General features: G+C 47.7%; 1 protein-coding gene across 3 annotated transcripts in view; it reads left to right on the top strand.

The window, feature by feature from the left end:
* Window positions 1-25,870, top strand: part of ATP8B3 (ATPase phospholipid transporting 8B3) — a 937,871-nt gene that overhangs the window by 298,183 nt on the left and 613,818 nt on the right. For all 3 annotated transcript variants that reach the window (XM_063915843.1, XM_063915834.1, XM_063915853.1), the window contains one exon: window positions 17,451-17,549. In XM_063915843.1, coding sequence (XP_063771913.1) covers window positions 17,451-17,549 — 99 coding nt within the window. The remainder of the gene's footprint in view (window positions 1-17,450; window positions 17,550-25,870) is intronic.

Genomic DNA, 25,870 nt, shown 5'->3' with positions numbered 1-25,870 from the left:
CAGAACCGGATTAAGGGGGGGCCCAGGGGGTACGTTCCCCGGGCCCCACAATTTTAGGAGGCCCCCCCAGCTGGAGTAGCTCTGTCCCAGCTCTGAAGCTCCCCCGTCCTGCCAGTAACAGCGGCAGCATTGTGCTACAGTCAGCACACGCTGCTGCGTGTTGGCAGGTCTGTGGTGTTGCAGGGAGGCAGCAGCCTCCCTGCTTTCTTCTGCCTGTGTGGGTGTGTAGGGGGGAGCGACCACCCCCTCTGGATTTACCCCTAGCTGAGGGGCCAAAATCCCATTAAAAAAACAAAACGAGATTTATGGTAAGAACTTACCTTTGTTAAATCTCTTTCTGCGAGGTACACTGGGCTCCACAAGGATAGACATTAGAGGTGTAGAGTAGGATCTTGATCCGAGGCACCAACAGGCTCAAAAGCTTTGACTGTTCTCAAGATGCATAGCGCCGCCTCCTCTATAACCCCGCCTCCCTGCACAGGGGCTCAGTTTTTAGTTAACCAGCCCAATGCAGTAGCTGGAAAAGAGACGACAACAGTTAGTAGCCACATACACCACACTCTCACGACAGGAGAAGTGTCAGCGGCTTATGCCATACCAACCCAAAGAAGCTAAGTGCGTCAGGGTGGGCACCTTGTGGAGCCCAGTGTACCTCGCAGAAAGAGATTTAACAAAGGTAAGTTCTTACCATAAATCTCATTTTCTGCTGCGGGCTCCACTGGGCTCCACAAGGATAGACATTGGGGATGTCCTAAAGCAGTTCCATATGGAAGGGGACGCACTGTAGCGGGAACAAGAACCCGGCATCCAAAGGAAGCATCCTGGGAAGCGGCAGTATCGAAGGCATAGAACCTTATGAACGTGTTCACTGAGGACCACGTAGCCGCCTTGCACAATTGTTTAAGGGTCGCACCGCGGCGGGCCGCCCAAGAAGGTCCAACAGACCGAGTAGAATGGGCCGTAATGTGAGCAGGAGCGGACAGACCAGCCTTCACATAAACATGTGCAATCACCATTCTAATCCATCTGGCCAAAGTCTGCTTGTGAGCAGGCCAGCCACATTTGTGACAACCAAACAGAACAAAGAGAGAATCAGATTTCCTAATAGAAGCAGTTCTCTTCACATAGATACGGAGAGCCCGTACCACATCCAAAGACCGCTCTTTGGAAGACAACTCAGGAGAATTAAAGGCCGGAACCACAATCTCCTGGTTAAGGTGGAAAGAAGACACCACCTTAGGTAAATAACCTGGACGGGTCTTAAGAACCGCCAGGTCACAGTGAAATACCAGATATGGGGATCTACAAGACAAGGCACCCAAAGCCGACACTCTTCTAGCAGAGGCAATAGCCAGCAGAAACACAACCTTAAGGGAAAGCCACTTAAGATCAGCCGAACCAAGAGGTTCAAATGGAGACTCTTGTAATGCCTCCAAAACCACTGACAAGTCCCAAGGAGCCACAGGCGGGACATAGAGAGGTTGGATACGCAACACACCCTGAGTAAAGGTATGACCATCAGGTAAGGCCACAATTTTTCTCTGAAACCACACCGACAAGGCAGAAATATGAACCTTGAGGGAGGCCAGATGCAGGCCTAAGTCTAGGCCCTGCTGAAGAAAAGCCAAAAGCTTGGCTGTACTAAACTTGGAAGCGTCATAATTGTTAGATGCGCACCAAACAAAGTTAGAATACCAGACCCTATGGTAAATCCGAGCAGAAGCCGGTTTCCGGGCCCGCAACATAGTTTGAATGACCACTTCAGAAAACCCTTTAGCCCTCAAGATGGAAGCTTCAAGTGCCACGCCGTCAAAGACAGACGGTCCAGGTCCTGGTAGACACAGGGGTACTGAACGAGGAGGTCTGGGTGTTGTGGAAGTAGAATTGGACGCTCTGACGAGAGGCCCTGAAGGTCTGAGAACCAGTGCCGTCTGGGCCACGCTGGAGCTATGAGAAGCAGGATTCCTCCTTCCTGCTTGAACTTCCGAATTACCCTGGGCAGGAGTGACACTGGAGGGAACACGTACGTCAGCCGAAACTTCCATGGCACCGCCAGCGCATCCACGAATGCTGCTTGAGGATCCTTGCTCCGAAGACCGGCACCTTGTGATTGTGTCGAGACGCCATCAGATCCACGTCTGGAAGGCCCCACCTTTCCACCAGGAGTTGAAACACTTCTGGATGTAGGCCCCACTCTCCGGCGTGTACGTCCTGATGACTGAGAAAGTCAGCTTCCCAATTCAGGACTCCCGGAATGAATATTGCCGATATGGCCGGTAGATGGCGTTCCGCCCATTGAAGAATCCGTGAGACTTCCTTCATTGCCAAGCGGCTTCGTGTGCCACCTTGATGATTTATGTAAGCCACTGTGGTGGCGTTGTCCGACTGTACTTGAACAGGATGGTTCTGTATTAAATGTTGGGCCAGGTTCAATGAGTTGAAGACACCCCGCAATTCCAGAATGTTGATCGGGAGGAGAGACTCCTCCTTGGTCCACCGACCCTGAAGGGAGTGTTGCTCCAACACCGCGCCCCAACCCCTTAGGCTGGCATCCGTCGTCAACAGGACCCAGTAGGGTATCCAGAAGGGACGACCCCTGCACAATCGTTGGTCCTGGATCCACCAGTACAGAGACAGACGGACCTCCGGAGTCAATGAGATCATGTGAGACCTGATCCAATGAGGCAGGCTGTCCCACTTGGCCAGAATCAGCCTCTGGAGAGGGCGAGAATGAAATTGAGCATACTCCACCATGTTGAATGCTGACACCATGAGGCCAAGCACCTGCATCGCCGAATGTATCGACACTTGCGGACGAGAGAAGAAGCAACGAATCCTGTCCTGAAGCTTCAGGACTTTCTCCTGAGACAAGAACAACCGCTGGTTGTGAGTGTCCAATAGCGCTCCCAGGTGCACCATTCTCTGAGCAGGAACTAAGGAGGATTTCTTCCAGTTGATGAGCCACCCGTGGGCTTGTAGAAACCGGACAGTCAGATCTAGGTGACGTAGGAGAATTTCTGGGGAATTTGCCAGGATCAACAAGACGTCCAGATACGGTAGGATCCTGACCCCTTGACGGCGAAGTACCGCCGTCATCACCGCCATAACTTTGAAGACTCGCGGAGCCGTGGTTAAACCAAAAGGTAACGCCCGAAACTGGTAATGGAGGTTGCCAACCGCAAACCTCAGGTATTGCTGATGCGACACTGCTATAGGAATATGCAGGTAAGCATCCTGTATATCCATGGAGACCATATAATCCCCAGGTTCCAAGGCCAGAACAATAGAGTGAAAGGTTTCCATACGGAACTTGGAGATTCTTACAAACTTGTTCAATGCCTTGAGGTTGAGAATGGGCTGGGAGGACCCATTCGGTTTCGGGACTAGAAACAGCGGAGAATAGTACCCCTGGCCCCTCTGAGTAGAAGGCACCTGTACTACCACTCTTGTGTCCAGGAGGGTCTGTACCACCGAATAAAGAGTCTTTGCCTTTGTCTGGTCCGAAGGGACGTCTGTCAGACAAAATCGATGAGGCAGGTGGTTTTTGAAGGCTATGGAGTAACCTCGAGTGACGACTTCCCGTACCCAGGCATCTGAAGTGGTCTTGAACCATTCCTGGGTATAGCCTAGAAGCCAGACCGCCACCCTGGGGTCCCCCAGGCGGAGGCCCGCCCCGTCATGCGGCAGGCTTATCGGTCTTGGAAGCTGACTGACGGGCAGCCCAGGCTCTTTTGGGCTTTGGCTTACCAGGTTTGGAAGTGCGGGCCTGTTTGTGGTACGCCTGACCTTTTGCTTTACCTGAAGGACGAAAGGGACGAAAAGAAGTACTTTTAGCCTTCGACACAGAAGGAGCAGTACTTGGCAGACAGGCTGTTATAGCAGTAGCCAAATCAGCCACTATCTTATTTAAGTCCTCTCCGAACAGGATATTTCCCTTACAAGGGAGTACTGCCAGGGTTTTTCTAGAATCCAGATCCACAGACCAGGATCGCAGCAACAATATCCGACGAGCCAGGACTGACGTAGTAGAAGCCTTGGCTGCCAGAACACCGGCATCAGAAGCCGCCTCTTTAATATAGTGAGAAGCTGTGACAATATATGACAAGCATTGTCTAGCATGGTCAGAAGAGATTTCAGCTTTCAACTCTTAGGCCCACGCTTCAATAGCTTCTGCAGCCCATGTCGCTGCAATAGTGGGCCTTTGCGCAGCACCCGTGAGGGTGTAAATCGCTTTCAGACAACCCTCCACACGTTTATCCGTAGGCTCTTTCAGAGACGTGATGGTAGTAACTGGTAGAGCAGAGGAAACCACCATCCTTGCCACATGCGAGTCCACTGGAGGAGGTGTTTCCCAATTTTTAGACAGCTCTGGCGCGAGGGGATAGCGAGCAAGCAGCTTCTTGTGAGGCACAAACGTCTTACCTGGATTTTCCCAGGATTCCTGACGTATATCAACCAGGTGATCAGAATGAGGTAAAACTTGTTTAACCACCTTCTGACGCTTGAACCTATCTGGTTTCTTAGGAGGAACGGATGGCTTGGGATCATCCGTAATCTGTAGAATCAACTTTATAGCCTCCAATAGATCAGCAACATCCACTTGCGAACTGCTATCCCCATCAGTATTATCAGTGTCAGAATCTGTGGGGTCAGTGTGAACGCCATCTTCATCAGACGAGGTGTCAGTGACAGCAGTGGATTGTGAGGAAGTAATGGCCCGCTTAGAGGACCCCTTGGTCTTAGGCGAGCGAGGGTTAGAATTTTTAGTAGTCAGTGACTGGTTCAATTTCTTTAACTGAGCAGACAAGTTATCTGCCCACGGTGGATTAACCGCGGGGACCACATACGGTTGGACCGGCATAGGAGGTCCCATAGGGGGCATTAGTTTAGTAACTAGCGTATTCAGTAGTGTGGAGAAGGTAGCCCACGGCGGGTCATTCTGGACCCCCGTTGCCACAGTCCCACTGGGGGGCAAGGAACCCCCAGAACCAGAGCACTCAGCTGCTATATTTTCCTCAAAAGTATCTACGGCTTCAGCACCACTCCCAGTGTGTTCAGCCCCAGAACTGTTACCCTCATAAGTAGACATGTTATTATAACTAGTAGGGAAAGTAATGGAAAAACTATTAAAAAAAAGAGTAGGGGAATATCTTAAATCAAACAACTTACAGTATCCAAAACAGCATGGATTTACTGGCGGGAGATCATGCCAAACAAATCTTATTGACTTTTTTTTTACTCTGTGATGAAAATAATAGATCAAGAGGGAGCTGTAGATGTAGCATATCTAGACTTTAGCAAGGTATTTGACACTGTCCCACATCACAGACTGCTAAATAAACTTGAAAGCGTGGGGGTGGATTACAAAACAGTTAAATGGATAAGAACCTGGTTGCAGGATAGGAAACAGACAGTTGTAGTAAATGGAGTGCAATCTTTGGAAGAAAGTGTTACCAGTGGAGTACCCCAGGGATCTGTACTCTGACCAGTTCTCTTTAATATCTTTGGTGACATTGCAAATGGTATTAAAGGGAAAGTATGCCTTTTTGCAGATAATACAAAGATATGCAGCAGGGTAGACACACCGGGAAGGGTAAAACAAATGATTGATGACCTAGCTAGGCTTGAGAAATGGTCAAGAACGTGGCAACTACAGTTTAATGCTAAAAATTGCAAAAATGCACTTGGGTCTCAAAAACCCAAAGGCTAAATATAGTATCAAGGGTACTATAATGGAAACTACTGAGGAGGAAAGGGATTTAGGAGTCACTATTTCAAGTGACTTAAAGGCAGGAGAGCAATGCAACAAAGCAATGAGAAAGGCAAGTCAGATGCTTGGTTGTATAGGGAGAGGAATCAGTAGCAGGAAAAAAGAAGTGATAATGCCACTGTATAGGTCATTGGTACGGCCGCATCTGGAATACTGTGTCCAGTTCTGGAGACCATATCTCCAGAAGGATATAAATACATTAGAGAGTGTACAAAGAAGGGCAACTAAAATGGTGCATGTTCTACATCACAAAACTTACTCGGAAAGGCTAGAAGATCTTAACATGTATAGTTTGGAGGAGAGAAGGGAAAGGGGGTACATGATAGAAACTTTCAAATATACCAAGGGTTTTAATAAAGTTCAGGAGGGAAACATTCTTCAAAGGAAGAGGAGTATTAGAACTCGAGGACATACACTGTAACTGGAGGGAGGCAGGTTCAGGGGAAATTTAAGGAAAACTTACTTCACAGAAAGGGTAGTGGACAAGTGGAATAGCCTCCCATCAGAGGTGGTAGAGGCTAAGACTAGAGCAATTTAAACATGCTTCGGATAGGCATATGAATATCCTTACAAAGAATTAAGGTTCAAAAAGGGTTGAGATTACCTAAAGGATAAAAAAGGGGCAGACTAGATGGGCCAAGTGGTTCTTATCTGCCGTCAAATTCTATGTTTCTATGTAACTTGCAGTATAAGGTAACACAGTACAATTTGTCAGCAGCACACTACCTGACCCAAATTCCTGCACAGTGTAGTCAGCACAAACAGGGATTCGGGAGAGATATTGTGACTACAATCACAGAGAAAAATACAATGAAAGTATATCTTGTGAATATCCTATATTATATTATAATAAACCTGACGCACCTAGCCCCCACAGGTTATAGAATGTAGGGATAGCAAGCTGAGTGAGAGACACGAAATGGAAGTCACCCAGCAGGCCAATGCACACACACATAGTCACAGTTTGTACAATGCAGACGTTATGACAAGCAATAATACTGCACTGGACTAGCTTATATATAGCTATGTAATCAGGGCCGGCGCGACCATTAGGCAGCTTTAGGCAGCTGCCTATGGGCGCTGGCCACTGGAGGGCGGTGCCGCACGCTGCCGATGAATGTTTCCTTCATTACTTTACCAGTGCTCCTCTTCCTTAATAGACGAGGAGCAAGAATACCGCAGCCGCCCATCACTTATTTCACTACTCCCTCTGCAATACCCCCCGCGTCTCCCCCCCCCCCCACGTCACCCACCGATCCCCCTCCCGCCGCGAATGCACCCTGCAAATCACATACCCCGCACCCACCCCCACTACCATTCATGATGGCACATCTGAGTGTGCCACCCGCGACCCGCCACAGGTCGGATCTGATCTCTATTACTGATCAGATCCGCGGTACGGAGCTCCTGGCTCCCCACTGATAACGGCCGAACACGGACAGCTGCCGGCATTGCAGAGCAGCGATAGGCTCCTGCTGCCTAGCTATGTACCAGCTGTCCAATAGGGAGTTACTCTGTCTGCAGCCTGCGGGTCCGTGACTGGCTGGGCGCGCAGGCTGCAGGGAAGGAGGCGGGATCCCTGTCAGTGTTCAGAGGCAGTCAGACTCAGAGAGGAAAGTGCAGTCTCTCTCCTGCTGTGTTTAATTGTCATCACAGCCTATCTTTGCAGTCAACAAAGCAAAAGTAAGAAAGGCTGTAGTATTATTATTATTATTATTATTTTTTTTTTTTTTTTTTCTGTTACCAATTAAATTTGAATTGTACACTCTGGGTTTTATGTAGTTATATATATATATATATATATATATATATATATATATATATATATGTGTGTGTGTGTGTGTATGTATATATATATATATATATATATATATATGCAGTGTATATGTGTGTGTATATATATATATATATATATATATATACACGTGTTTATGTGTGTATATATATGTGTGTGTGTGTGTGTGATATCTTAACATCTCAGCCCCCAAGAAGCAACAGGATTCTGAATCAGCCTGACCGTGCTGGGACCCGCAAGTCAACTCTGAGGTCAGTGAGGGGGAGAAAAATGTATGTATATATATATATATATATATATATATACACACACACACACACGAGTATGGAGGCGGCACTTGCCGGGCTTTTTTATAGAAAATGAAAGACACTGTACTGACCACCATACAGTACTAACCTTTCGTATCTTTAATCCTTCATCAGAGTACTGTTTATTCAATTTCTTGCGGAAGGCACTGTGGCCACTGTATACAGTATTGTGAGTGACGTCAGTGTTCGCAAATACGCGCTATAGGGATCATGACTTGGGAAGATGCCAGCGGTAGGTGGCGGGACAGCAGGTGGCTGGGGTCACTGGCGCACGCAGGGGAAGTGGGGTGTGTGTGCTCTGAGTACCTACCCCCCGCCAGGCCGATCTATGCTGCTGCCGCGCCGATGGTTTATTTCTTCAGATGCAGCCGCAGTGCTGCACTCGGGGCTTCAGTCAGGGATCGCGGCATGGGGTAGCCATGGAGGTTTCATGAAGCTGCTGCAGTGAAAACTGTAGCTCCTTACAGCGCAGCAGCTGACTGACTGCACTCCTCTCCTCAGCTCTGTTTCGGACACATGGTGAGAGTGAGGGGCCAGTGAGTGAAGTTGGTGGTGGCTATGTCTGCTGTGGGTGGTTACCGCGGCATCTGGGGAGGGGTGGCGACTGGGGGTCTGAGGTGGTGGCTGCAATGTGTAAGTGCTCTACCTGACGCAAATTGTATAACGTGCTCTACCTAGTGCAATCTGTATAATGTGCTTTACCTGGTGCAGTGTATATAATGTGCTTTACCTGGTGCAATGTGTATAACGTGCTCTGCCTGGCGCAATGTGTATAACGTGCTCTGCCTGGCGCACTGTGTATAATGTGCTCTGCCTGGCGCAGTGTGTATAATGTGCTCTGCCTGGCGCAGTGTGTATAATGTGCTCTGCCTGGCGCAATGTGTATAACGTGCTCTACCTGGTGCAATGTGTATAATGTACTCTGCCTGGTGCAATGTGTATAAGTGTTCTACCTGGCGCAGTGTGTATAACGTGCTCTATCTGGTGCAATGTGTATAATGTACTCTGCCTGGCGCAATGTGTATAATGTACTCTGCCTGGCGCAATGTGTATAAGTGTTCTACCTGGCGCAAAGTGTAGAACGTGCTCTATCTGGCACAATATGTATAACGTGCTCTACCTGGCGCAGTGTGTATAAGAGGTTCTACCTGGTACAATGTGTATAAGCGGCACTACTGTGTGGTGTAATGTGAATTGGCAATATTATGTGGCCACGCCCGTTCCCCATGAAGCCATGCCCCAAATTTTTGGCTGCGCGCCTTCGCCGCGCACTGTCCATACTGTGCAGTATGGGAGGGGGAGCACCAATTCACTTTGTGCCGAAGGGCGCCAAAATGTCTAGTTACAGCTCTGGTGCAGAGTGTCCTGTTTGGTACACAGCCCAGCAGCGTTTTCAGCCCCCTCCTCCCCCTTGCAACACTTTTGTAGTGTCCAAATCAAGTCTGTGTTTGCATATTTGAATAATTAATAAGATTATTAAGAACCTTCATTACAATGGGACCCAGAAAAGGACAGGTTGGACCCCAATTTTTAAAAGTGAGGGGACTCTGGGACCCACTTCTTTTTCGGCTCAGCGTGATCACTGGACTTGCTTTATTGCGCGCACACACACACACAAATATATATTTATATATGTATATATACACCTACACAGGGGGTTGGAGACACAGCAGCCACAGCCAGCGATGTGCTGACATGAGGGAGAGGGTCCACCCGTCTTAAGTGCCCAAGCCCCCCCAAAGTCCAGCTCTGGTCTAGCGGTTCTTGTGTACCCCAGGTAGCGCGCACTATCTTTTGTGAGATTAATTATTGCAAGCGAGATTAGTGTTCATGAGGCCAAAGCAGTAGTAACCAGTGGCCAACTAATCCATGTCATCACCATGTTATATATTTAGGATCACTAATGGCATATAGGGCATTACCCCTACTGTCACAATCCAGGGATGTTTTATTGATTGCACCTCACTCTGAGAATTCTGTCCATTTTCGTATATATTCAGTATTGTGGGGCAGTCACTAAAATGATATCAATATTGTATGGCAGTCACAGTAATGCTCTCAGTTTTGTCTGGTGTTTACTTAACAGCTTTTTTTATTGTCTGGCAGTCACTAATATGCTCTCCGTATTGTCTGGTGGTCACTAATTGTTCTCCGTATTGTCTGGCGGTCACTAAAATGCTCTCCGTATAGTTTGGAGGTTACTAAAATGCTCTCCATATTGTCTGGCGGTCACTAAAATGCGAGTGGCTGTGTGGAGGGTATTGGGGGGAGCGGGGGCGGTATTGTTTAGATTTGCCTAGGGTGTCTAAGAACCTTGCACCGGCCCTGTATGTAATCAATAGATATAACACTGCACAGTAAAGACTGGATGTATATCACAGGGTACTTGTACCAAATAACCCTGACCAAATGCACTTTTTCTTAACTAACACTGTCTAAACAACATGTAGAATACTTAAGTGTCTTATAAAGGCACAGCGCTGACTGTCAGGCGGCTTTACACAGGAGGATTTGCCCAAGCAGTCCCAGGAACAGTGTAGCTGAGAGAAATGGTGCCCAAACACTGACTGGGAGTGAGGGAGAGAGAGATATGCAGCTCCAGGGCGGGAACATTTACTGTAAATGGTGCCCTGGGGCTGGGGGAGGGGCTACAGGTCTAACCGGTACTATGGGCTTAATATAAAACGGTTTATGAGAGAAACCGACCTATGCCCGTGCCCTGGTGGCCTAGTGGGGTCGCCTGTACTGCCACAGTGTCCACACCAGCGCGCACGGCCCGCCTCCCACCGGCCGCGACGTATCGCGATAAAGAGCGGGTCCCGCGAACGGGACCCACTTACCACCTCCCGAAGCGCGGCCACGAGATCCTGGAGAGCCCCAGCCGTGTGTGTCTAATTTGAAGAAAACCGGAGCCTCCTGCTGTAGGTACCCGGCAACCAGGACACGGGAGTGTACAGCGCCGCTGGGGAGTGATGGAGCTGCAGCAGGGAATGTCTCCTGACATCTAAACTCTGCTGCAGCCCTTGTAGTCTTCACTTTGCTTCACAAAAAAGCTCTTCTTAGGGCTGCCAGTAGCAGCCCCTCTGTTACGTGCCTGCTATCTGCAGCACCAACTACAAAACTGAGCTCCTCTGCAGGGAGGCAGGGTTATAGAGGAGGCAGCGCTATGCATCTTGGGAACAGTCAAAGCTTTTGAGCCTGTTGGTGCCTCGGATCAAGATCCTACTCTACACCCCTAATGTCTATCTTTGTGGAGCCCAGTGTACCCCGCAGCAGAAAAAACTATTTCTGGAATTTGTATAAGGGGGCGTGGCCACATGTCCTGTGATTATGCCACACCTCGAACCCGCAGCAGGCACAGCAATGAGATAGGGACCCCTGTCTCAAGTGCCCTGGGCCCCCCAGACTCATAATCCACCCCTGGGGGCATGCCAGCAGCTCACAGAGCGCTGGGCATGCCCCCTCACTGACGAAAATGGGGGCGTGGCTTGCGATTGCGGGTCCTCACACGAAGCCATGCCCCTTTTCATTGACCATGCCCCATTTTCGCTGCACGTGTGTCCCTCCTTCTGCCTGAAGAAAGCTGGGAGGTTTGCACCCCTGTCTGCCTGAATAAAGCTGGGAGGTATGCACCCCTGACTGTGCCATGCCCATACCATCTGCTTCTGCTCCTAGTCTCCTATAGATTTGCCCAGATCTGTGACTCATTTGACTAACTCCACCCAGTGTTGTGACTCCACCCAGCGTTAGCAAATGAGGCACAAAGTCACAGATCTGGGCTAATATATAGGAGATAGCTTTATTAGCTCAGGCTGGAGATTAATATTCTGTTGGTGGGCTTCAGCAAAACGATTACGCAGAGTCTCAATCAAATTATAAAATTTATATTCAGTGATCCATACTGCTTTAAAATGTAATGTTCTCTGCTTTTGAGTTTGTCAGTTGGTTTAGCATGCAAAGTCTCAATATGATTTCCCTTAGAGAGAGCCAATTGATTAATGCACAGCAATGGTTAGTTAGATATTTGTTAGCTGGTTTGGCATGCAGGGTTTTAATATAGTTTCCCTCAAAAGGAGCAAGTTTGTTCATGCATATCAGCAATTAATTATACATGGCCATGTTTGAATGCACAATATTACAACGTCTTCCTCCTGGGTTCCGTTCCTTTAAACTCCCAGCTCTGGTGCTCGAATACCTTCTCAGTAAGCCTTATCCGGAGATCGGTTAGATTTTCCCCCCATTGTTGAAGCAGATTTGTCCTTGCGTGGTGTGCTGATTATAGGTATGCAGGATCATTTAAAACTTTAAAAGACGCGTTTCTCCGCCTGTGTCCATCAGTGGCTTCCTCAGTTAGATCTAACCGTTGCTGTGCATTAATCAATTGGCTCTCTCTAAGGGAAATCATATTGAGACTTTGCATGCTAAACCAACTAACAAATTCAAAAGCAGAGAACGTTACATTTTAAAGCAGTATAGATCACTGAATATAAATTTTATAATTTGATTAAGAGACTCTGCAGTAATCGTTTTGCTGAAGCCCACCAACAGAATATTAATCTCCAGCCTGAGCTGATAAAGCTATTAAGTATAAGAGTGGAGCTTGGAAACTTTGTAACCCTGAATGGAACAGTGTGAGATAATTGTATCCAGCTACATTATTTGAATTGTGATAGATGTTTAGATTTACAGAGTGGAGCATGGAATTGTGATATAAAATGTGATGATATGAGATCATTAATTTATTGGGATAAACTGTTACATTTATAGTGCCATGTTTTGAAGACAATAATACTTGTTAAAACTCATATAGAACTAGATTTAGATGTATAGAAAGAAGTTATATATTAAATATATGATTTGAGAGAAACAAAAAATTATTTTAATAAGTCTGCTAGCGCTGTCTGTGCTTTTTTTTGTTTGTGTTTCTAATATCCTAGTTAGTTACATGATTATTTCCACCAATCATAAGATTTTCCTTCCAAAAGCACACAACTTTTTATCTGTAACACCTTTAAATGTAATATTCCTCATAATCAAAATACTGTATACACAATGTTTACATATCTTAATATACATAAAAGAACAATTATACAGTGCTTTTATATGGGACAATATTACAAATTGCTTCAATCAAAGAGGTGATACAGAATAAGGGAATGGCGGGTGGTAGTATCATTTCACTTGGGCAGAGTCCGTTCCATAATTGTCCATTATTCCTATATTAAAAACGCTTCTATACCCAAAGATCTCCGCGTTCTCCTAAAGATCGATTTACCGCTTTTTTGTTATGGAGACGCCATGTTCATACGTCATTTGGAACGCATACAGCACTATTCCGGAAATCAGGTCCGCAGGTGTAATCATACGAGAATGTAAACAAAAAAACAGCAGCAGCTTCATAATATACATTATTCCACATAATCAAACAAATCCTTATGTTTTTTATAATAAAATACTAGAGGATTGAGAAAGATAATCACAATCCATTAATCAAACAAAAGGATGCTTGTATATGTCACCAATCCCTTATACATATAGGCCCTCATTCCGAGTTGATCGCTCACTGGCTAGTTTTCGCAGCCGTGCAAACGCTATGCGCCACCCACTGGGGAGTGTATTTTAGCTTAGCAGAAGTGCGAACGCATGTGCAGCCGAGGTCTGCAAAAACAGTTTGTGCCGTTTCTGAGTAGCTCTAGACTTACTCAGCGCTTGCGATCACTTCAGCCTACTCGTGTCTGGATTTGACGTCAGACACCCACCCAGCGAACGCCCAGCCACGCCTGCGTTTTTCCAAACACTCCCTGAAAATGGTCAGTTGCCACCCAGAAACGCCTTTTTCCTGTCAATCTTCTTGCGGCCGCCAGTGCGAATGAAAACATTGCTAGAACCTGTGCAAAACCACAAAGGACTTTGTACCCGTACGTCGCGCGTGCGCATTGCCGAGCATACGCACAAATGCTGATTTTTAGCCTGATCTCTGCGCTGCGAACAATGGCAGCTAGCGATCAACTCGGAATGACCCCCATAGTTCATTGGAAATCCTAGTTTATCTCATATGTCAGCTCTTAAGATTAATCCCTCCTATTAAGGGTGAAAAGGTAAGCTTATAGAAACTAGTGATGTGCACCGGAATTTTTTTGTGTTTTGGTTTTGGATTCGGTTCCGCGGCCGTGTTTTGGATTCGGACGCGTTTTGGCAAAACCTCCCTGAAAATTTTTTGTCGGATTCGGGTGTGTTTTGGATTCGGGTGTTTTTTTACAAAAAACCCTCAAAAACAGCTTAAATCATAGAATTTGGGGGTCATTTTGATCCCATAGTATTATTAACCTCAATAACCATAATTTACACTCATTTTCAGTCTATTCTGAACTCCTCACAATATTATTTTTAGTCCTAAAATGTGTACCGAGGTCGCTGGATGGCTAAGCTAAGCGACACAAGTGGCCGACACAAACACCTGGCCCATCTAGGAGTGGCACTGCAGTGTCAGACAGGATGGCACTTCAAAAAAATTGTCCCCAAACAGCACATGATGCAAAGAAATAAAGAGGTGTACCAAGGTCGCTGTGTGACTAAGCTAAGCGACACAAGTGGCCGACACAATTGGACTCTCCTTGGGGATTTGTGATTTAGAAGAACGCATAGTTCTTTGCTGTGCTTTTGCCATCTTAACTCTTTTAAGTTTGCTAGCAGGGGGATGAGTGCTTCCATCCTCATGTGAAGCTGAACCACTAGCCATGAACATAGGCCAGTCCCTCAGCCGTTCCTTGCCACTCCGTGTCGTAAATGGCACATTGGCAAGTTTACACTTCTCCTCAGACGATTTTGATTTAGATTTTTGGGTCAATTTTCGGAGCTTTATTTTTTTGGATTTTACATGCTCTCTACCATGACATTGGGCATCGGCCTTGGCAGACGACGTTGATGGCATTTCATCGTCTCGGCCATGACTAGTGGCAGCAGCTTCAGCACGAGGTGGAAGTGGATCTTGATCTTTCCCTATTTTACCCTCCACATTTTTGTTCTCCATTTTTTAATGTGTGGAATTATATGCCAGTATCAATAGCAATGGCCTACTACTATATATACTGTGCACAACTGAAATGCACCACTTGACGACACAGAGGTAGGTAGAGCAGTGGCCTACTGTACCGTACTGCTATATATTATATACTGGTGATCAGCAAAATTATGCACTGTACTCCTATATATACTGCGCACAACTAAAATGCACCCCAGGTATGGATGGATAGTATACTTGATGACACAGAGGTAGGTAGAGCAATGGCCTACTGTTCCGTACTGCTATATATTATATACTGGTGGTCAGCAAACTGTGCAAAACTGAAATGCACCACAGGTATGGATGGATAGTATACTTGACGACACAGAGGTAGGTAGAGCAGTGGCCTACTGTACCGTACTGCTATATATTATATGCTGGTGATCAGCAAACTGTGCAAAACTGAAATGCACCACAGGTATGGATGGATAGTATACTTGACGGCACAGAGGTAGGTAGAGCAGTGGCCTACTGTACCGTACTGCTATATATTATATACTGGTGGTCAGCAAACTGTGCAAAACTGAAATGCACCACAGGTATGGATGGATAGTATACTTGACGGCACAGAGGTAGGTAGAGCAGTGGCCTACTGTACCGTACTGCTATATATTATATACTGGTGGTCAGCAAACTGTGCAAAACTAAAATGCACCACAGGTATGGATGGATAGTATACTTGACGACACAGAGGTAGGTAGAGCAGTGGCCTACTGTACCGTACTGCTATATATTATATACTGGTGGTCAGCAAAATTATGCACTGTACTCCTACTATATATACTACAATGCAGCACAGATATGGAGCGTTTTTTCAGGCAGAGAATGTATAATACTGATCACTGGTCAGCAAAACTCTGCACTGTACTCCTCCTATATAATACTGCTGCTCCCCAGTCCCCACAATAAAGCAATGTGAACACAGATATATGCAGCACACTGAGTACAGATATGGAGCGTTTTTCAGGCAGAGAACGTATAATACTGGTGGTCACAGATCAGCAAAACTCTGCACTGTACTCCTCCTATATAATACTGCTGCTCCCAGTCCCCACAATAAAGCAGTAAGCACAGATATTTGCAGCCACATGAATAAAAGTGAGAGGACGCCAGCCACGTCCTCTCACTAACATTTCCAATGCACGAGTGAAAATGGCGGCGACGACGCGCGGCTCCTTATATAGAATACGAATCTCGCGAGAATCTGACCGCGGGATGATGACGTTCGGGCGCGCTCGGGTTAACCGCGCAAGGCGGGAAGGTTCGAACCTGCCTCGGACCCGTGTAAAAGAGCTGAAGTTCGGGGGGGTTCGGATCCCGAGGATCCGAACCCGCTCATCACTAATAGAAATCATTTTGTTTCTCTCAATTCAGTGTTGAGCCCCATGGGAACAAGAGTTCTCAACTCATAAATGCTCCTCATCTCCTCCATCTCATCTTCTCTATTATTAGTTCTCCAATTGGACTTAACTGTTTTTATTCCACAAGAGCTGACCATATGTTGAATGTCACATTCATGTTTTTCTTTAAAATGCAGGTTTCCAGGCCCTTCTTAACATTGTGTGTATGTTCTGCAGAGGCATAACCCGGGTTGAAATGCCGGGTTGCTCGACCCGGCTTATTCACTTGGGTGGGATCCGGCATTGGCGATGTGATAGGGGTATTATACCCCTTTCACACTGCACCTCATCCCGGGTCGACCCGGCAATAACCTGGGTTATATTTGCAGTGTTAAAGGAGTATAATACCCCTTCCACATCGCCAATGCTGGATCCCACCCGGGAATTGGAAACGAGTCCTTCCCGGGTGGGATCCGGCATTGGACACTACTGCTGGCTTCCCCGACCCTGCAACATGCCAGGCGGGTTGCCATAGTGGCGGGGGGCTGAGCCGGCAGTGGGGGTGGAGGCGGCGCTTGGAGATGAGATCATCTCTGCGCCGCCTTTCCCTGTTGTAGTGAATGGGTCCTGGGACGCATCGACCCGGGAGCCCGTTTACGCTGCCACTGACCCAGTATTCAACCTGGGAATAACACTGCTTTATTCTCGGGTTGAATTACCGGGTCAGGCGACTCGGGATTTCGACTATGGCGCTTTCACACCACACGCCGACCTGGCATATTGTGCGGTGTGAAAGGGGTATAAGAGAGGTATGCCTCTGAGTGTGGGGGCGGACCTTGTGCACTGATGGACACTTGGATGTGTCATGCGACCATTGTAGTAGGAACTCAGCAGAAGACACAGTGATGCAGGAAGGAGACTCAATGGACACTTTAGCTTAGTGTAGTGAGGGAGAGTTACAGTGAGTAGGGGGTCAGACAGACTCCCAGCATTCAGACCCATCCCCATGTGTGCCTCCCCAGCCCTTTAACTCACCGCACGTCACTGTAATATATATGCTGACAGTGACTTCCACTGGGGGCACACTTCTTTGTGGTAGAATGGTACATAGAAATAACATAATTAATGGCTACTACTACTAGTAATGCACCTTTTTGCCATATATTATTTTCAGACCGTTCCTGCAATTTCTACCCTGCCATGGTTTGCAATAATGATGCCCTTACTCTGTCTTCTCATTGTACGAGGAATTAAAGACCTGCGTGATGATATTGTAAGTACTATATATTCAACATTTCATTTTAAACAATGTAAAAGGTAATTCTGCCCTGAAAAAAAGACTACAAGAAGCAATGCTGTGGAGGAGGGGAGAACTTACCTAAGGCTACTGATTACCATGATCACCAAGAACATCGTAGTCCTGCCACTGAATCTGAACAGCAGGATCAATTTCCGGTTTGACCATGTGTCATACCACTTCATTAATACATTCTGGTCTGTAATAACATCCATTTTCTGACCATTTTAAAGGGCACTACCAATGATTACTATTGGATTATTTCTGGACAACACACTCATTATGGTGCCATGTACTCAAGGCCGGCAACAGAAATCTTGGGGCCTGATATACAGATATCTCTGGGGGCCCCCCCACCTGGCCCCTCGCCTTTACCACCCTCCCCATATAACCAGTATAGAGAGAGAAGAAGGGGGTGTGTGAGTGCAACAAAGCCCCTTGCGGGCCCGCTGCACTCTTTCCATTCAACGGGAGAGAGAAAGACAGTGTCAGAGAGGGGGAGAGAGTGTCAGGGAGTGAGAGAGAGACTGTCAGAGTGAGAGGAGCAAGAGGAGAGAGAGTTAGGGAGAGAGAGGACAGGGAGAGGGAGTGGGGGAGACATTACCTGGTAACACAGTGATACAGCACAGGTCTAATTGAGCCAGGCAACTTTTCGTCATTAGGCTCCACCAACTAAACACCCGCAAATCGCGGGTGTTTGCCGTTCGCTCCTTTAGAGTGTACACCTCCCTGTGCTGCTGCCCATGCTGAAAACATTGAGCTGTAAACAGGGGCGGCCGCATATAGAGGAGCATGAGGCCGGGGAAGGAGTCCAGGTCCTACCTGTATAAGGGGACCATAGGGAATCCTGTCCCTGGCTGCCTGAGGAATTCAGCAGGAGTAGAGTGGCCGGACAACTGTAGAGGAGGCGGAGCTCCCTGCTGACCACCAATGGTGAAGCTGGGATACAAAGAAGGGGGAGCGGCTACAGAAGCTGCTTTACCTGTGGCACAGCTCTGCTGCTGGGACTCTGAGCCGGCATCTGGTAACGGGGGTGTAAGGGGGTGGCAGCTGCAGAACAGTTTCCAGACTTTGGGGCCCCTCAGGACCCCGGGCCCGGGACGGGGGTACCCTTTGTACCCAGGGCCGTTTCTAGACAATTTGGCTCCCAGTGCGAGATTTCAAAATGCGCCCCCCCCCTCCCAATTGCTCCAAAAAAAAATGCGTGCCCCCCCATATAGCCATAAAAAGAAAAAGCATGCGCACGCCTACAGCGCGCGCGCTCCCGACAAGGGTGTGTGGCCTGATTAAAATGGGCGTGGTCTCATTAAAGTGGGCATGGCCTCACCTGATATCATCACACCCACCACAGGGGGGGGGAAAATAAAAATAAAAAAGTCCCCTTTTTACACATTACAGCAGGCAAGTGTCCCCATATTACACAGCGCGGCAGGCAGGTGTCCCCATTTTACACAGCGCGGCAGGCAGGTGTCCCCATTTTACACAGCGCGGCAGGCAGGTGTCCCCATTTTACAAAGTGCGGCAGGCAGGTATACCCATTTTACACAGTGCGGAAGGCAGGTATCCCCATTTTACACAGCGCGGCAGGCAGGTATCCCCATTTTACACAGCGCGGCAGGCATAAATCCCCATTTTACACAGTACGCAGGCAGGTGCCCCCATATTACACAGTATGCAGGCAGGTGCCCCCATATTACACAGTACGCAGGCAGGTATCCCCATAGGCAGGTGTCCCCATTTTACACAGTGCGGCAGGCAGGTATCCCCATAGGCAGGTGTCCCCATTTTACACAGTGCGGCTGCGGCAGGCAGGTTTCAAGTTGAGGGGAAGGAAGGGGGAGAGGGGGGGAGAGAGAGAGAGAATACTTACGTCTTCCCGCTCTTCGGTCCCGCCGCCTCACATCCCTCGCGCCGGCCGCCTCCTCCTTCATGCTTATCTCCTTATCGCCTCTCCCGAGCGCTCCTGCTCGGGGGGCGGGGCTTCGTGGAATGACGCGTTTGCGTCGTGACATCACGACGCAACGCGTCATTCCGCGAAACTCCGCCCCCCGAGCAGGAGCGCTCGGGAAAGGCGATAAGGAGTAACAAAGTGCCGCGGCGGGCGCCCCGTGCGGTTGCACGGCTCGCCCGCCGCTAGAAACGGCACTGTTTGTACTCCCCTGTCTCCGGGCCTGCATGTACTGTGTGATAGTTTTCTGATATTGTCACCATAATAACAAGCAGCATTTTGGAGAAAATTCGAAAAGTAGGGTGTACTTTGATGATTTAAGCAGGAAGACAAGTAAAATGTACTGTAAATTGAGGTTCTATTTAAATATACAAGGTCGTAATAGATGCATTATACAACATTAAATTCACTTTCTCTGGGTGGGTCCACAGGATAACATTGGGAAATGGTTGAGCGACAGCGGATATGGCACCAACACGGTCACGAGCTTTCTGGCCTCCCTGGATGCATCGGGGCCTCACCATATAGTCCCGCCCACTGACTCAGTCAAATCAGTTTTTTGCTTGGTGCGGCAGGAAGCTGCATGGTCACAGGGCTGCTGTGAATAAAGCAGCCTGAAGCTTTTATTATGTTATTTTTATAGACTTACTATGTTTTTTGAGCGTCTTTTCTTAACAGCGTCTTAAACGCATACTGGTAAGAGTCGCTCCAACAACTCCCCACCGGGTCGCAACAACGCTTAACTTCGCGGTACAGTGCTGTCTTGACGGGCGTCTGTGTCGGATGTTCTTGCAGGTCCAGCAGACGTAACCAGGCTGTGGCCGGAGCATGGGGGGAAGGTAAGTGTATGGATTTCCTCTTACTAGAGGGGTCCGGACACAGCTACACTGTATCGGTGGAGACTACGAACAGTGTGTTGATGCGCCGAACATCTCGAGTGCGACAGCGCTACGCTCTAGGGATCATAGGCGCCAAAACTAGGTAGAGGCCGCGATCCTTGGAGTTTAATTCAACGGTGAGATTCAGACGCTTTCCTGGCCGCCCCTCCTCCGAGTTCATGACCAGTTTCCGCGCGTATCCCGTCCATGAACTGAATGACCTCACTTCCGTCTCAGACGCTACCACGAGGGTACTCGGTCGCAGCTTAGACGCTGTGGTTGTGTACACTAGAGATCCCGCCTAGACCGAGTCGCAGGCCTTAGCGTCTGCATACTCGTGGAAGTCGCTGAGCGTCCGTGTCCGTCAGTGAGCGACTGTGTTATCAGTTATCAGGAGCGGTAGTGTACATCAGTAGCGTCTGAATCCACTCAGCGTCTTACGAGTGCATTTGCTTGGATATGTAAGTGTGGTGAGTCTCCCTGTATCCCACTCTACAGAGGAAGGGTGTACAGTACTAAAAATTCTCTCTACTTGTTAGTATGAATTGTTAATTTTTAGTACATATTGCATATGAGATCTGTATATTACTGTGTTTTCTGCATGTTATGTTGAAAAAGAACCAGTTGAAACAGAAGTACAATTTTCCTACTTACTTGTAAGTTGTTATGGGGGTTGTATTCTCATATGACAATGTCTAATGCCTTAACATGTGACTGACTGCTAGTATGTGTGCTGACTTTTCTATGTTGTCAGTCCTGTTCTGACCCTCAATTAAGGTGCACGGCTGTGGTCAGATTGATCTCACTTCTATATACTCATATATAGGTGATTTTCAGTCACAAATTGTGTAGTCATTAACAGATTATTACCATGTTTGTGAGCGGCAAAAGTGACGAGGAGAATTAAAAAGGGTTAGGTTACACTATACATGCAGCTCCCTTCCTACGGCTTGGTTCCAGTAGCCTCTACAAGCAACCAAGGGACAGGTAAGACTAAGACAGATGCGTCTATGTGGCAGACTACACAAGATGATACAACAGATGATGATACAGTATATTCAAGTACTCCGTATGATGATCAGTCGCAAAGTTTTAGTTCAGAGGATGTAGCTGAACTTATTGATGCTGTGAAGGCTGTTCTCTCTTTGTAAGAGCCAGCTAAGGCAGTGTTAAAATCGAAAGCACCTGTGTTTAAACGAACAAAATCAGTTAAAACTGAATTCCCAGCGTCAGATTAACTGACGGAAATGATGGATGAGTCTTGGGCAACGCCCAGTAAGAAATATAAGATTCCGAAAAGATGGAATTCTTATTATCCATTTCCAGCTGCGGATTGTTCGAAAAGAGAAGTTCCTCCAAAAGTAGATGCACATGTACTGCGACTTGTGCATAAATCTGCTTTACCACTGTCATCTACCTCACTAAATGATGTCACAGACAGGGTATATAGCTTCCTGAAAAATTTATTTTCTCTAGTAGGAGCAGTGGTAAGACCTGCTATGGCTTCGGCCTGGGTAGCAAAGGCAATGGGCGAATGGATAGAGGAACTAGAGAATGACATCTCTTCTCCTAATAACAATCTGCCCAGTATTTGGAAGAAGCAGCAATTGATATAGGTATAGTTGCTTCTAAAGCTTCAGCCTTGACAGTAGCCGTTCGCAGAGCAGTTTGGCTACGTACCTGGAAAGCAGATGCGGAATCCAAGACAGAATTGGAAGTATTGCCTTTCATTGGTAATATATTGTTTGGGAAACCATTATCTGATATCCTAGAATCAGAGACTGAATCAAGGAAGGTCAGATTTCCGGCTACTTATAACACTAAGTCTAAGGGTTCAAAGTTTCGCTCATTTCGTTGGCAAAGCAAAGCGAAAGCTAAAGAGGAGTCTAAGCAACCCCAGTTCAAAACCAGGGGTAGGAAGCAGTGGGCTAGCAAAAAGCCAGCTTCCAAGCCTGAACAGAAACCATCAGCCTGAAGAGACGGGCCTCTGCCTGGAGGATTCCAGGGTTGGGGGCTGACGACTCCATTTTGCACACATATGGCAACAGTCAACAACAGATGCTTGGGTGCAGAAGGTGGTATCTCAGGGGTATGGGTTCCCATTCAGGAGGCATCCTCCTCAAAGATTTTTTTGCACCAGCCCGTCTCGTATAGAGTCGAAGGCCAATGCCCTGCAAGAAGCAGTCCAGAAATCACTGCAGTCAGGTGTGATTGTCCCAGTACCGCCATCACAAAGGGGACAGGGGTTTTACTCCAATCTATTTCTGATCCAGAAGCCAAATGGGTCATTTCGACCAATTCTCAATCTAAAAATGTTGAACAAATACATTTGGATCCCAAGGTTTCACATGGAGACGCTACGCTCCATAATGTTGGCTATGGAACCGGGAGATTACATGGTATCTCTGGATGTACGGGATGCTTACCTACATGTGCCTATAGCACTGTTTCATCATTGTTACCTCAGGTTTGCCATCCTCCAGGAACATTTTCAGTTCCAAGCTTTGCCCTTCGGGCTAGCAACAGCACCCAGGATGTGTACCAAGAGCATGGTGGTTATGGCAGCTTGTCTGCGCAAACAGGGGATAAGAATATTCCCATACCTCGACGACTTGTTAATCCTAGCACATTCTCAGGATTTCCTTTTGAGCCATCTTCGACAGGCAATAGTTTGTTTACAGAGACACGGGTGGCTCATAAATTGGGAAATGTCGTCTCTGAATCCGTCACAGCGGATGGTTCATTTGGGGGCCATATTGGATTCAGACCTACAGAAAGTTCTCTTACAAGAGAAAAAGATAGTCAAGGTGCAGGTCATGGCTCAGGAAGCGTTGCACGCCCAGACAATGTCAGTCCATGCAGCAATGCGACTGTTGGGTCTGATGGTATCAACCTTCGACATGGTGGAATATGCGCAATTCCACTCCAGACCATTGCAGCACCTTATTCTGACCAAATGGAACGGAAATCATCAGACGATAAAAAAGCAGATGATAAAGTTTCCAGTAAACGTAAAAAGGTCTTTAGCGTGGTGGCTACAGACAGACCATTTAAACAAGGGGAGACCCTTTTGGATAAAAGAGTGGCAAGTCCTGACAACAGATGCCAGCCTGCAAGGCTGGTGTGCGGTACTCGGAAGCCTTTGGTTCCAGGGAAAATGGACCGCAAGGGAAAGTCGCCTGTCAATAAATCTGTTGGAAATAAGGGCCATTTACTTGGCTCTAGTTCAGGCAAAGGACAGTCTGCAAGGAAGACCGGTCCAGGTTCGCTCAGACAATGCAACAGCAGTAGTGTACCTCAATCATCAAGGAGGAACTCGCAGCAAGAGACTGATGGAGGAGGTAACTCCCATTCTAAGATGGGCAGAGCTCCATCTCCCAGCATTGTCAGCAGTGTTTGTCCCAGGTGTACTGAACTGGGAAGCGGATTTTCTCAGTCGACACACCATTCAGGAAACCGAATGGGCATTACACCCAGAAGTGTTTCAGACACTAGTGAACAGGTGGGGTCTACCAGAGATAGACCTCATGGCGTCTCGTCTAAACAACAAAGTTCCAAGGTACGGATCGAGAACAAGGGACCCAAGAGCGGTCCTTGTAGACGCACTGTCAATAGAATGGAAATTTCATCTGGCATATTTGTTCCCTCCAATATCTCTGTTACCCAGAGTAGTGAGAAAAATAAAGCAAGCAAAGGGAGCGATAATTCTAATAGCTTCAGCTTGGCTAAGAAGGCATTGGTACACAGATCTGCTGAGAATATCCGTGGAAGCACCAATACTGCTCCCTCAATGTCCAGATCTGCTAATGCAGGGTCCTTGTTGGCACAGCCATCTGGATCGTCTGTCTTTGACGGCGTGGCTGTTGAAACCTCTATCTTAGAAGCTAGAGGATTTTCAAAACAAGTAATCCAAACTATGCTTAGAGCAAGAAAGCCTTCTTCAGCTCGTGTGTATCATAGAATATGGCAAGCCTATATTCATTGCCTCAAGCACCACCTCACACCCTTCCATCCTTCCTGTTGGTGTCCCTCAGGGTTCTGTCCTTGGACCCCTTCTGTTCTCCCTGTATACCTCTTCCCTGGGTGCGCTTATTAACTCATTTGGCCTTCAATACCACCTCTATGCTGATGACACACAACTCTACCTCTCATCTCCTTATGTCCCCCTCTGTCCTCTCTCAGGTTTCCAGCTGCCTCTCTGCAATCTCCTCCTGGATGTCTGAACGCTCTCTAAAGCTCAACATGGACAAAACGGAACTCATCATCTTCCCCCCATCCAGAGCAACACCCCCGACCAATATCTCCATCATTGTTGACAACACCACCATCTTCCCCGTTCCCCAACTCCGCTGCCTGGGCGTCACTCTTGACTCCTCCCTCTCCTTTGCACCCCACATCCAAGCTCTGGCACAATCCTGTCGTTTCCAGCTACGCAACATTGCTCGTATCAGGCCATATCTCTCCCAGAGTGCAACTAAACTCATCATCCACTCACTGGTCATCTCACGACTTGACTACTGCAATGTCCTCCTCACTGGCCTCGCTTGCTCCCATCTTGCTCCCCTCCAATCTGTCCTGAACTCCGCAGCTAGGCTTATCTTCCTCTCCCGCCGCACCACATCTGCCACTCCCCTTCAACAAAATCTACACTGGCTCCCATTCCCCTACAGAATCCTCTTCAAACTCCTCACCCTCACATACAAGGCCATCTCTAATTCCACTGCTCCCTACATCTCCAACCTCCTTTCCCTTCATACTCCCTCCCGCCCCCTACAGTCAACTAATGACCGTCGCCTCTCCACCGCCCTGGTCACTGCTTCCCATGCACGAGTTCAGGATTTTGCCCGTGCTTCACCCCTTCAGTGGAACGCACTCCCCCGCTCCATTAGACTCTCCCCAACCTTGCAAAGCTTCAAACGGGCACTAAAAACCCACCTATTCATCAAAGCATACCCTCTCGATGCATAACTCAGTGCTTAAGCCGCGCCTCCACACCCCTGCCTCATGCCGTGAACATCTCAGCTTTGCTTGCTTACTGCCATCAGGCTACCTCCCACTTGCCTGCACCAGGGCCGTCTTTTCGTATGGGCTCAATGGGCTCTTGCCCAAGGGCCCCAGGAGTATAAAGGCCCTAGGCTGATAGCTGAGGGTCCCCTCTTTCCAGGGGTACCAGATTTTTGAAAATCGGCCCTGGGAAACCGGAGATATCCGACTTGAAAGCAGTGGTCCCCATCCAAGCCTGTTAATTGCTCTTCCCAGCCTGATATCTCGGGTTCTGTCTGACTTAGAATATTTCTGAAGATATAAACCAAAAGCTGTGACTCTCCCCTTTTGGTGGACACTGGCAGCTTGTCTCTACTATGCCCAGAACCAGAGATATCAGCCTTCAAGCAGCTGGTCCCTGCTCCAGCTCCACACTCCTGGTATGCAGTTTTATATTTTCATTGGTGAATTGCTCTGGCTCCTGTACT

The sequence above is a fragment of the Pseudophryne corroboree genome, chromosome 1 (genome assembly GCF_028390025.1).
Source record: "Pseudophryne corroboree isolate aPseCor3 chromosome 1, aPseCor3.hap2, whole genome shotgun sequence".
Lineage (NCBI taxonomy): Eukaryota > Metazoa > Chordata > Amphibia > Anura > Myobatrachidae > Pseudophryne > Pseudophryne corroboree.
This window is presented reverse-complemented; position numbering and strand designations above follow the sequence as displayed.